Consider the following 14,177-nt stretch of genomic DNA (forward strand, 5'->3'; position numbering starts at 1 on the left):
CTGAAATGCACAAGGTCCTCTACTCCGACAATTAATCCACACATAAAACGATCAACTTCTATTTTTCACCTTGGTAACGCAGACGCTCGTTGACGTGCGTGAGCAGTGTGGGTGCAATAATTGACGCGAGCGGTGTAGTCAGGGTATTACGAAGATGTGAACCAATAGCAAGAGAGGGAGTGTGATGATGTAATGTCCACAACTAAAGAATCATTGTGGAATCTGAAAAGACAGGTATCCTATGAGCATGATCGTGTACTTACTATGTGCACATGCTAACAGAAAGGAACGAGGTGGGTAGATAACTGTGTCATTGTAGCAAAGTCTTTCTAAACTAAAAATCAGATTGCTTCAAAGTTTCCTTCGTTTTTGTTCTATTAGCCATACAATAGGCCATAATTGATTTTGCCCCATAGGCCTGGCATATTCCAACTTTCAAGGAGCTTTTCGTTTTGAAAATCTGCATCTCTACCCAGCCTGGCAAGAGTGGCATCCCTACTGGCATCCCTACTGGCACAACTACTGGCGTCCCTATTGGCACAACTACTGGCATCCCTAGTGGCATCCCTAGTGGCACAACTACTGGCGTCCCTAGTGGCGTCCCTAGTGGCGTCCCTAATCCCTAGTGGCATCCCTAGTGGCATCCCTAGTGGCATCCCTACTGGCGTCCCTAGTGGCATCCCTAGTGGCATCCCTAGTGGCGTCCCTACTGGCGTCCCTACTGGCGTCCCTAGTGGCGTCCCTAGTGGCGTCCCTAATCCCTAGTGGCATCCCTAGTGGCACAACTACTGGCATCCCTAGTGGCATCCCTAGTGGCGTCCCTAGTGGCATCCCTAGTGGCATCCCTACTGGCATCCCTACTGGCATCCCTAGTGGCGTCCCTAGTGGCGTCCCTAGTGGCGTCCCTAGTGGCATCCCTAGTGGCATCCCTACTGGCGTCCCTAGTGGCATCCCTACTGGCGTCCCTAGTGGCGTCCCTAGTGGCGTCCCTAATCCCTAGTGGCATCCCTAGTGGCATCCCTACTGGCATCCCTAGTGGCATCCCTAGTGGCATCCCTACTGGCGTCCCTAGTGGCGTCCCTAGTGGCGTCCCTAATCCCTACTGGCATCCCTAGTGGCGTCCCTAGTGGCATCCCTAGTGGCGTCCCTAGTGGCGTCCCTAGTGGCGTCCCTAGTGGCGTCCCTAGTGGCATCCCTAGTGGCATCCCTAGTGGCATCCCTAGTGGCATCCCTAGTGGCATCCCTACTGGCGTCCCTAGTGGCGTCCCTAGTGGCATCCCTACTGGCGTCCCTAGTGGCGTCCCTACTGGCGTCCCTAGTGGCATCCCTACTGGCGTCCCTACTGGCGTCCCTAGTGGCGTCCCTAGTGGCGTCCCTAATCCCTAGTGGCATCCCTAGTGGCGTCCCTAGTGGCGTCCCTAGTGGCATCCCTACTGGCGTCCCTACTGGCGTCCCTACTGGCGTCCCTAGTGGCGTCCCTAGTGGCATCCCTACTGGCGTCCCTAGTGGCATCCCTACTGGCGTCCCTAGTGGCGTCCCTAGTGGCGTCCCTACTGGCGTCCCTAGTGGCGTCCCTAGTGGCGTCCCTAATCCCTAGTGGCATCCCTAGTGGTGTCCCTAGTGGAATCCCTAATCCCTAGTGGCGTCCCTAATCCCTAGTGGCGTCCCTAATCCCTAGTGGCATCCCTAATCCCTAGTGGCGTCCCTAGTGGCGTCCCTAGTGGCATCCCTACTGGCATCCCTAGTGGCATCCCTAGTGGCGTCCCTAGTGGCGTCCCTAGTGGCATCCCTACTGGCATCCCTAGTGGCATCCCTACTGGCATCCCTAGTGGCATCCCTACTGGCATCCCTACTGGCGTCCCTAGTGGCATCCCTAGTGGCATCCCTACTGGCATCCCTAGTGGCATCCCTACTGGCGTCCCTAGTGGCATCCCTAGTGGCATCCCTAGTGGCATCCCTAGTGGCATCCCTACTGGCATCCCTACTGGCATCCCTACTGGCGTCCCTAATCCCTAGTGGCGTCCTTACTGGCATCCCTAGTGGCATCCCTAATCCCTACTGGCGTCCCTAGTGGCGTCCCTAGTGGCATCCCTAATCCCTAGTGGCATCCCTAGTGGCGTCCCTAGTGGCGTCCCTAGTGGCATCCCTAGTGGCATCCCTAGTGGCGTCCCTAGTGGCGTCCTTACTGGCATCCCTAGTGGCATCCCTAGTGGCGTCCCTAGTGGCGTCCCTAGTGGCGTCCCTACTGGCATCCCTAGTGGCATCCCTAGTGGCGTCCTTACTGGCATCCCTAGTGGCATCCCTAGTGGCGTCCCTAGTGGCGTCCCTAGTGGCGTCCCTACTGGCATCCCTAGTGGCATCCCAAATCCCTAGTGGCTCTGCAAGCGAGGGGAGGGTCTCGCCCACTGCTGTTCTGTTCTGACCTGTTCTGTTCTGTTCTGACCTGTTCTGTACTGGCCCGTTCTGTTCTGGCCCGTTCTGTCCTGTTCTGTTCTGTTCTGGCCATTTCTGGCCTGTTCTGTTCTGGCCTGTTCTGTTCTGGTCCGTTCTGTTCTGGCCCGTTCTGTTCTGTTTTGTCCTGTTCTGTTCTGGCCCGTTCTGTTCTGTTTTGTCCTGTTTTGTTCTGGCCTGGTCTGTTCTGGCCTGACCTGGTCTGTTCTGTTCTGGCCTGTTCTGTTCTGGCCTGTTCTGTTCTGGCCCGTCCTGTTCTGTTCTGTTCTGTCCTGTTCTGTTCTGTTCTGTTCTGGCCTGTTCTGTTCTGTTCTGGCCTGACCTGGTCTGTTCTGTTCTGGCCTGTTCTGTTCTGGCCTGTTCTGTTCTGGCCTGTTCTGTTCTGGCCCGTCCTGTTCTGTTCTGTCCTGTTCTGTTCTGTTCTGTTCTGGCCTGTTCTGTTCTGTTCTGGCCTGACCTGGTCTGTTCTGTTCTGGCCTGTTCTGTTCTGTTCTGTTCTGTTCTGTTCTGGCCTGTTCTGTTCTGTTCTGGCCTGACCTGGTCTGTTCTGTTCTGGCCTGTTCTGTTCTGGCCTGTTCTGTTCTGGCCTGTTCTGTTCTGGCCTGTTCTGGCCTGTTCTGGCCCGTCCTGTTCTGGCCTGTCCTGATCTGTTCTGTCCTGTTCTGTTCTGTTCTGGCCTGTTCTCCAGACACCATCACATGAAGACACAGACTCTGGACAAACTGCTGTTTCTAAACATGAATTCAAAGGCAATATAGAGACGACAAAGGCATTTTTTTTTTCTTCATTTAATTTGTAAATAAGTCACAGCCGTTATGTGATTTAATACACCACAATGTAGGTTAAATGCTGAGCCTTAATGTTCCTGTCTCTCTACCAGCCTAGTGTGTCACACTCACTAATGTTTCACAATGGCTGTCTTTATAACCTTGAAGTAATACAGCTTAAATAATTCATTTTCATTCCTTCTTAGGCTTCCTGTCTGGCTCCTGACCTACTTAGTGTTAAGATGCTGTTTTAACGGGGGTGGCAGGTAGCCTAGTGGTTACAGCAGGTAGCCTAGTGGTTAGAGCAGGTAGCCCTAGTGGTTAGAGCAGGTAGCCTAGTGGTTACAGCAGGTAGCCTAGTGGTTAGAGCAGGTAGCCTAGTGGTTAGAGCGGGTAGCTCTAGTGGTTAGAGCGGGTAGCCTGGTGGTTAGAGCGGGTAGCCTGGTGGTTAGAGCGGGTAGCCTGGTGGTTAGAGCGGGTAGCCTGGTGGTTAGAGCGGGTAGCCTGGTGGTTAGAGCGGGTAGCCCTAGTGGTTAGAGCGGGTAGCTCTAGTGGTTAGAGCGGGTAGCCCTAGTGGTTAGAGCGGGTAGCCCTAGTGGTTAGAGCGGGTAGCCTAGTGGTTAGAGCTGGTAGCCTAGTGGTTAGAGCCGGTAGCCCTAGTGGTTAGAGCCGGTAGCCCTAGTGGTTAGAGCGGGTAGCTCTAGTGGTTAGAGCGGGTAGCCCTAGTGGTTAGAGCGGGAAGCCTAGTGGTTAGAGCGGGAAGCCTAGTGGTTAGAGCGGGTAGCTCTAGTGGTTAGAGCGGGTAGCTCTAGTGGTTAGAGCGGGTAGCTCTAGTGGTTAGAGCGGGTAGCCTGGTGGTTAGAGCGGGTAGCCCTAGTGGTTAGCGGGTAGCCCTAGTGGTTAGAGCGGGTAGCCCTAGTGGTTAGAGCGGGTAGCCTAGTGGTTAGAGCCGGTAGCCCTAGTGGTTAGAGCGGGTAGCCCTAGTGGTTAGAGCCGGTAGCCCTAGTGGTTAGAGCCGGTAGCCCTAGTGGTTAGAGCGGGTAGCTCTAGTGGTTAGAGCGGGTAGCCCTAGTGGTTAGAGCGGGTAGCCCTAGTGGTTAGAGCAGGTAGCCCTAGTGGTTAGAGCGGGTAGCCCTAGTGGTTAGAGCCGGTAGCCCTAGTGGTTACAGCGGGTAGCCCTAGTGGTTAGAGCGGGTAGCCCTAGTGGTTAGAGCGGGTAGCCCTAGTGGTTAGAGCCGGTAGCCCTAGTGGTTAGAGCGGGTAGCCCTAGTGGTTAGAGCGGGTAGCCTATTGGTTAGAGCGTTGGGATCGAATCCCTGAGCTGACAAGGTACAAATCTGTCATTCTGCCCCTGAACAAGGCAGTTAACCCACTGTTCCCCGGTAGACAGTCATTGTAAATAGGGATTTGTTCTTAACTGACTTGCCTAGTTAAATAAAAGGTTAAATACAATTTCATTTTACATAATAATGTAATAGGACATGAGCGACGAGCGGGATTTCCGACCGCTCAACTCCACTCGCAAACTCTGGTTACCAATAACAAAGAGTTCTTCCTCCTCTCGGCCAATAACAGCTCGTTTTCAGGTTACACATCCATCCCATTAGGCTCCTCCTATTAGGCCCCTCTCTGACCACTCTCACACAGTCCTAGCTAAATTCTTGCTTGAGAAATAGCATTTTGCTAAGCTATTTTTGTTTGTTTTTGAGCGTTTTAATTGAATACTATCACGGTAAGGTACTTAATTGTTACCCAGAAATGATTTTATAATGGACCTTTTAATGTTCTGATTGAGGGAGGGGAAGCTGATCCTAAATATGAAGCTTGGGAAAAACTTGACGCCGGAGGGGGATGAAATTGTGGCTTCTGTGCCTGTGTACTACTTTCAGTCTCTCTCTCTCTCTCTCTCTCTCTCTCTCTCTCTCTCTCAGGGTCTTCTGCCAGGGGGCGTGGTCAGGGGGACAACAAGGAGGATTCTGGGAGGAAAGGATCTGGCAGCTCGGCCAAAGTTTTGACCAGCCCTCTTGTCTCTGACCGCAAGAAGAGTGCCACACCCTCTACCGTGAGCACACACACCACTCTACTCTACACCACACCACTCTACACCACACCACTCTACACCACACCACTCTACACCACACCACTCTACACCACTCTACACCACACCACTCTACACCACACCACTCTACACCACACCACTCCAGACCACTCCACACCACTCTACACCACTTCACACCACTCTACACCACACCACTCTACACCACACCACTCTACACCACACCACTCTACACCGCTCCACACCACTCTACACCACACCACTCCACACCATTCCACACCACTCTACACCACACCACTCTACACCACACCACTCTACACCACACCACTCTACACCACACCACTCCACACCACTCTACACCACTCTACACCACACCACTCTACACCACACCACTCTACACCACTCTATACCACTCTACACCACTCCACTCTACACCGCTCTACACCACTCCACTCTACACCACTCTACACCACTCCACTCTACACCACTCCACTCCACTCCGCTCTACACCACTCCGCTCTACACCACTCCGCTCTACACCACTCCGCTCTACACCACTCCGCTCTACACCACTCCGCTCTACACCACTCCGCTCTACACCACTCTACACCACTCTACTCCACTCCACACCACTCTACACCACACCACTCTACACCACACCACTCTACACCACACCACTCTACACCACACCACTCCACACCACTCTACACCACTCTACACCACACCACACCACTCTACACCACACCACTCCACACCACTCCACACCACTCTACACCACTCTACACCACTCTACACCACACCACTCCACACCACTCTACACCACTCTACACCACACCACTCCACACCACTCTACACCACTCTACACCACTCTACACCACTCCACACCACTCCACACCACACCACTCCACACCACTCCACACCGCTCTACACCACACCGCTCTACACCACACCACTACACACCACTCTACACCACACCACTCCACACCACTCTACACCACACCACTCCACACCACTCTACACCACACCACTCTACACCACACCACTCTACACCACTCTACACCACTCTACACCGCTCCACTCCGCTCTACACCACTCCACTCTACACCACACCGCTATACACCACTCTACACCACTCCACTCCGCTCTACACCACTCCGCTCTACACCACTCCGCTCTACACCACTCTACACCACACCATTCTACACCACACCACTCTACACCACACCACTCTACACCACACCACTCCACACCACTCTACACCACTCTACACACCACTCTACACCACACCACTCTACACCACACCACTCTACACCACACCACTCTACACCACACCACTCTACACCACTCTACACCGCTCTACACCGCTCCACACCGCTCTACACCACTCTACACCACTCCACTCTACACCACACCGCTATACACCACTCTACACCACTCCACACCGCTCCACTCCGCTCTACACCACTCTACACCACTCCACTCTACACCACACCGCTATACACCGCTCTACACCGCTCTACACCGCTCTACACCACTCTACACCACTCTACTCCGCTCTACTCCACTCCACACCACTCTACACCACACCACTCTACACCACACCGCTCTACACCACACCGCTCTACACCACACCGCTCTACACCACACCGCTCTACACCACACCACTCTACACCACTCCACTCCACACCACTCTACACCACACCACTCCACACCACTCTACACCACACCACTCTACACCACACCACTCTACACCACACCACTCTACACCACTCTACACCACTCTACACCGCTCCACTCCGCTCTACACCACTCCACTCTACACCACACCGCTATACACCACTCTACACCACTCCACTCCGCTCTACACCACTCCGCTCTACACCACTCCGCTCTACACCACTCCGCTCTACACCACTCCGCTCTACACCACTCCACACCACTCCACACCACTCCACACCACTCCACACCACTCTACACCACACCACTCTACACCACACCACTCTACACCACACCACTCTACACCACACCACTCCACACCACTCTACACCACTCCACACCACTCTACACCACTCTACACCACACCACTCTACACCACACCACTCTACACCACACCACTCTACCACTCTACACCACACCACTCTACCACTCTACACCACACCACTCTACACCACACCACTCTACACCACACCACTCTACACCGCTCTACACCGCTCCACACCACTCTACACCACTCCACTCTACACCACACCGCTATACACCGCTCTACACCACTCTACACCACTCTACACCACTCTACACCACTCCATTCTACTTCACTCCACTCTACTCCACTCCACTCCACTCTACTCCACTCTACTCCACTCCACTCTACACCACACCGCTCTACATCACACCGCTCTACACCACTCCGCTCTACACCACTCCGCTCTACTCCTCTACACCACTCTACACCACTCTACACCACTCTACACCACTCCACTCCACTCTACACCACACCACTCCACACCACTCCACACCACACCGCTCTACACCACACCGCTCTACACCACACCACTACACACCACTCTACACCACACCACTCCACACCACTCTACACCACACCACTCCACACCACTCTACACCACACCACTCTACACCACACCACTCTACACCACACCACTCTACACCACTCTACACCGCTCCACTCCGCTCTACACCACTCCACTCTACACCACATCGCTATACACCACTCTACACCACTCCACTCCGCTCTACACCACTCCGCTCTACACCACTCCGCTCTACACCACTCTGCTCTACACCATTCTACACCACACCACTCTACACCACACCACTCTACACCACACCACTCTACACCACACCACTCCACACCACTCTACACCACTCTACACCACACCACTCTACACCACACCACTCTACACCACACCACTCTACACCACACCACTCTACACCACACCACTCTACACCACTCTACACCGCTCTACACCGCTCCACACCGCTCTACACCACTCTACACCACTCCACTCTACACCACACCGCTATACACCACTCTACACCACTCCACACCGCTCCACTCCGCTCTACACCACTCTACACCACTCCACTCTACACCACACCGCTCTACACCGCTCTACACCGCTCTACACCGCTCTACACCACTCTACACCACTCTACTCCGCTCTACTCCACTCCACACCACTCTACACCACACCACTCTACACCACACCGCTCTACACCACACCGCTCTACACCACACCGCTCTACACCACACCGCTCTACACCACTCCACACCACTCTACACCACACCACTCCACACCACTCTACACCACACCACTCTACACCACTCTACACCACTCTACACCGCTCCACTCCGCTCTACACCACTCCACTCTACACCACACCGCTATACACCACTCTACACCACTCCACTCCGCTCTACACCACTCCGCTCTACACCACTCCGCTCTACACCACTCCGCTCTACACCACTCCGCTCTACACCACTCCGCTCTACACCACTCCGCTCTACACCACTCCACACCACTCCACACCACTCCACACCACTCTACACCACACCACTCTACACCACACCACTCTACACCACACCACTCTACACCACACCACTCTACACCACACCACTCTACCACTCTACACCACACCACACCACTCTACACCACACCACTCTACACCACACCACTCTACACCACACCACTCTACACCGCTCTACACCGCTCTACACCGCTCCACACCACTCTACACCACTCCACTCTACACCACACCGCTATACACCGCTCTACACCACTCTACACCACTCCATTCTACTCCACTCCACTCTACTCCACTCCACTCCACTCTACTCCACTCTACTCCACTCCACTCTACACCACACCGCTCTACATCACACCGCTCTACACCACTCCGCTCTACACCACTCCGCTCTACTCCTCTACTCCTCTACACCACTCTACACCACTCTACACCACTCTACACCACTCCACTCCACTCTACACCACTCTACACCACTCTACACCACTCTACACCACTCCACACCACTCCACACCACTCCACAGTCGAGTTATGAGTGCATGGTTTTGATTGATGTGTTGTTGACATTGTTCTATACCACAATTATACCCTGTCCTCTTGGTCTGTCTCTCTTGCCCTCGCCTCTCTCTCTCCCCCCTCGATCTCTCTCTCTCTCTCTCTCGATCTCTCTCTCTTTCTCTCTCTCTCTCTCTCTCCCCCCTCAATCTCTCCCCCCCGACTCTCTCTCTCTCTCTCTCTCTCTCTCGCTCTCTCTCTCTCGCTCTCTCTCCAGAATAGCATATTGTCGGGTCGCAGCAGAAACTCTCCTCTCACTGAGAGAGCTTCGTTGGAGCAGGGGGTACAGAACGGCAAGGACAGGTACACACACAGAGAGAGAGAGAGAGCTTGGCTCTGGCTGCTATTCCTTGCCAGGTTTTAGTCCCCAGCCACTTGCCAGTTGGCCCAGGCCGGCATGCAGCTGTTCCCCAGGGATGGTGAGCCTTCCTGGGGGTGAAAATCATCCATCACTGGACGAGGATTAGTAGGCTAGGATTACTGGCTTCACGACAGGCTGGTTGACACACGCAAGGATGGATACACACACACACACACACACACACACACACACACACACACACACACACACACACACACACACACACACACACACACACACACCACACCCTTACTTCTCTTCCTCCCTTCACTTCTACCTGTATCTTTAAGAAGAAAAGGTACTGTCTCTCCCTGCCGGTACCCTACTGTCTCTCCCTGCCGGTACCCTACTGTCTCTCCCTGCCGGTACCCTACTGTCCCTCCCTGCCGGTACCCTACTGTCCCTCCCTGCCGGTACCCTACTGTCTCTCCCTGCCGGTACCCTACTGTCTCTCCCTGCCGGTACCCTACTGTCTCTCCCTGCCGGTACCCTACTGTCTCTCCCTGCCGGTACCCTACTGTCTCTCCCTGCCGGTACCCTACTGTCTCTCCCTGCCGGTACCCTACTGTCTCTCCCTGCCGGTACCCTACTGTCTCTCCCTGCCGGTACCCTACTGTCCCTCCCTGCCGGTACCCTACTGTCTCTCCCTGCCGGTACCCTACTGTCTCTCCCTGCCGGTACCCTACTGTCTCTCCCTGCCGGTACCCTACTGTCTCTCCCTGCCGGTACCCTACTGTCTCTCCCTGCCGGTACCCTACTGTCTCTCCCTGTCAACTAGCAGTCTCTCTACCGTTCCAACTGTCAGTTCTCTTCTCTCGCTAAAACAGATGCGCGCACACACACACACACACACACACACACACACACACACACACACACACACACACACACACACACACACACACACACACACACACACACACACACACACTTCAACCTGCCCTATGCTGTATTCAGTGAATTCATATTGACATCATTGTCATAAAATGAGCATCTTAAACAGACAGGTTTTAAAATGTTTTGATTGTAAATGTATGTCACCTACTGTAGAAGTGCTCTCCTCCCTGGTTATCACGCCTTATTCCCTCAGTAGTACACTACTAATGACCAGGAGCACTAACCCCTACATGGAGCACTAACCCCTACATGGAGCACTAACCCCTACATGGAGCACTAACCCCTACATGGAGCACTAACCCCTACATGGAGCACTAACCCCTACATGGAGCACTAACCCCTACATGGAGCACTAACCCTACATGGAGCACTAACCCCTACATGGAGCACTAACCCCTACATGGAGCACTAACCCTACATGGAGCACTAACCCCTACATGGAGCACTAACCCTACATGGAGCACTAACCCCTACATGGAGCACTAACCCCTACATGGAGCACTAACCCTACATGGAGCACTAACCCCTACATGGAGCACTAACCCCTACATGGAGCACTAACCCCTACATGGAGCACTAACCCCTACATGGAGCACTAACCCTACATGGAGCACTAACCCCTACATGGAGCACTAACCCCTACATGGAGCACTAACCCCTACATGGAGCACTAACCCCTACATGGAGCACAATCCCCTACATGGAGCACTAACCCCTACATGGAGCACTAACCCCTACATGGAGCACTAACCCCCTACATGGAGCACTAACCCTACATGGAGCACTAACCCCTACATGGAGCACTAACCCCTACATGGGAGCACTAACCCCTACATGGAGCACTAACCCCTACATGGAGCACTAACCCCTACATGGAGCACTAACCCCTACATGGCTCATGGTCTATAGTAGTGCACTATATAGGGAATAAGGTGTCATTAGACTTAAAGGGATTTAAGTGACGCTTTCAATGTTGATTTCACACGTGGATGTGTCCCAAACGGCACCCGACCCGCTGTATAGTGGGCCCTGGTCTGAAGTAGTGCACTATATAGGGAATAGGGAGCCAGGCCTGGTCTAAAGTAGTGCACTATATAGGGAATAGGGTGGTGTTTTGGACACATCCCATGTCATGTTCATCATCATTAACCTAAATACTGTGTGGAGTTGTCCTCCCTCCCTCCCTCTTCCCCCCCCTCCCATCTCTCTCTCTGTGTCTCTCTCTCTCTCCCCTCCCATCTGTCTCTGTCTCTGTCTCTGTCTCTCTCTCTGTGTGTGTGTGTGTGTGTGTGTGTGTGTGTGTGTGTGTGTGTGTGTGTGTGTGTGTGTGTGTGTGTGTGTGTGTGTGTGTGTGTATAAAGGGATTAGTGATGGAATATTAACTGTGGTGTTGTAAGGGTCTGCAGACTGCCTCTAGTAGTCTTCACACACACAACCTCCAGTCCTCAGCCTGAATAAATACTGTTATTTCCCCACCACAAGCCATGCTAATCCCTGTCTGTCTTTCCTCTTTGGGCTATGTATGGCTGTTCAGTCACTATGTAATCAGTAGTCTGTTGCTTTGACCTCTATTGAACCTCCTCTCTTTCTCTCTCCCTCTCTCTCTGTGTGTGTGTGTGTGTGTGTGTGTGTGTGTGTGTGTGTGTGTGTGTGTGTGTGTGTGTGTTTAAGCTCTTGTCAACAACTCTCTACTTCTGCTCCCCTGTATTTATTAAAGTCTATTTCCACTCTTTTACGCTCCACTCCTCCCTCCCTTTCTCCTCTCTCTTCCTCGCTTACCCTTTCCCCTTCTCCCCCTCCCCTTCTCTCCCTCCCCTATGCTGAAAGTGTTATGTTTTGCTGCTCCTAACCATGCTTATCCCATCCACGCCCTGCCCGCCCTCACACACTCCTGTCATGCATGTGTGTGTGTGTGTGTCGGGCGGGCGCTCCCCTCCCCCTACCAGCCTGAACACCCCCGGGTCCCGAGCCTCCACCTCGTCTGCTGCTGCCATCCTCTCCTCTTCCTCCTCTTCCTCCCGTCCCCGCCACCACAAGTCCCTGTCCACCACCAACCACCCCTGTCCGCCTCCCGGCCCTGACTTCCACGCACTGCATCACCGGCCCAGGCAAGTGGCCTCTAACCCCCTTACACCCTGCTAGAACCCCTCCCTGAAGCCCCGGGTCTGGAGGAGAGAGGGAGGGAGGGAGGGACGGACAGAGGAGAGCGAGAGACGGAGGGAGGGAGAGACGGACAGAGGAGAGAGGGAGGGAGGGAGAGACGGACAGAGGAGAGAGGGAGGGAGGGAGGGAGAGACGGAGAGAGAGAGAGGGAGGGAGGGAGAGACGGAGAGAGAGGGAGGGAGGGAGGGAGGGAGAGAGAGAGAGGGAGGGAGGGAGAGACGGAGAGAGAGGGAGGGAGGGAGGGATGGAGGGAGGGAGGGAGAGACGGAGAGAGAGGGAGAGACGGAGAGAGAGGGAGGGAGGGAGAGACGGAGAGAGAGGGAGGGAGGGAGAGACGGACAGAGGAGAGAGAGGGAGAGACGGACAGAGGAGAGAGAGGGAGGGAGGGAGAGACGGACAGAGGAGACGGACGGACGGACGGACGGACGGACAGAGGAGACGGACGGACGGACGGACGGACGGACAGTGGAGAGGGAGGGAGGGAGGGAGGGACGGACAGTGGAGAGGGAGGGAGGGACGGACAGTGGAGAGGGAGGGACGGACACTGGAGAGGGAGGGACGGAGGGACGGACAGTGGAGAGGGAGGGAGGGAGGGACGGACAGTGGAGAGGGAGGGAGGGAGGGAGGGAGGGACGGACAGTGGAGAGGGAGGGAGGGAGGGACGGAGGGACGGACAGTGGAGAGGGAGGGAGGGAGGGACGGACAGTGGAGAGGGAGGGAGGGACGGACAGTGGAGAGGGAGGGAGGGACGGACAGTGGAGAGGGAGGGACGGACAGTGGAGAGGGAGGGGAAAATGTGTAAACACTTGGTGTGCTCTTTCTCAATTTGTCTTTTTGTGATTCCTCGCCTCCTCAACCGTATTGGAGAAGGTCCCACCCCTCTGACCTTCTTCTCCATTGGGTTTTCAGAAGGAGACGAGGAGATAGGATGCAAGCAATTGAGACAATATGATTGAGAAAGAGCCTGAGAGAGTGAACGGGACGTTAGTTTATGAAGTGACTGAATGATCAATGCTTCCATGTTCCAATATCCGTCCTCTCACCCAACCAACGCCAGATTGACCCAGTAGTACCATAGTATTTATCTTATTTGACATTTTGAAGAATGAAATCTCTTGAGATGCACGATCTCGTTTTCAAGTGTCCAAATATATATTTTAACTACTGCTACAACTACTAATACAACTAAGTACCTATATAATATATACATATTTACTAATATCTTCACATGGTGATGTTTCTATTAGCTTGCAGTTTGTTCTGAACATTTGAAAAATGTATTTCTTAAATTCACTGTGATTTTTTTAATGTCCTGATTTCTACAGGTAAATGATTCTAGTCAGTTGGGCCTTTTGTATCTGAAAGATGTACCCTTGGAATT

At 53.9% G+C, this 14,177-nt stretch overlaps 1 protein-coding gene across 6 annotated transcripts in view; it reads left to right on the top strand.

Annotated features, from left to right (window-relative positions):
* Positions 1 to 14,177, top strand: part of mark2b (MAP/microtubule affinity-regulating kinase 2b) — a 148,229-nt gene that overhangs the window by 88,779 nt on the left and 45,273 nt on the right. For 4 of the 6 annotated variants that reach the window (XM_082965307.1, XM_082965305.1, XM_082965308.1 and 1 more), the window contains exons 13-15: positions 5,150 to 5,280; positions 9,593 to 9,678; positions 12,580 to 12,741. In XM_082965307.1, coding sequence (XP_082821433.1) covers positions 5,150 to 5,280; positions 9,593 to 9,678; positions 12,580 to 12,741 — 379 coding nt within the window. The remainder of the gene's footprint in view (positions 1 to 5,149; positions 5,281 to 9,592; positions 9,679 to 12,579; positions 12,742 to 14,177) is intronic. The other 2 variants (XM_082965309.1, XM_082965310.1) reach the window with 1 other exon arrangement.

Source organism: Salmo salar, chromosome 18 (assembly GCF_965601325.2).
Source record: "Salmo salar chromosome 18, fSalSal1, whole genome shotgun sequence".
Lineage (NCBI taxonomy): Eukaryota > Metazoa > Chordata > Actinopteri > Salmoniformes > Salmonidae > Salmo > Salmo salar.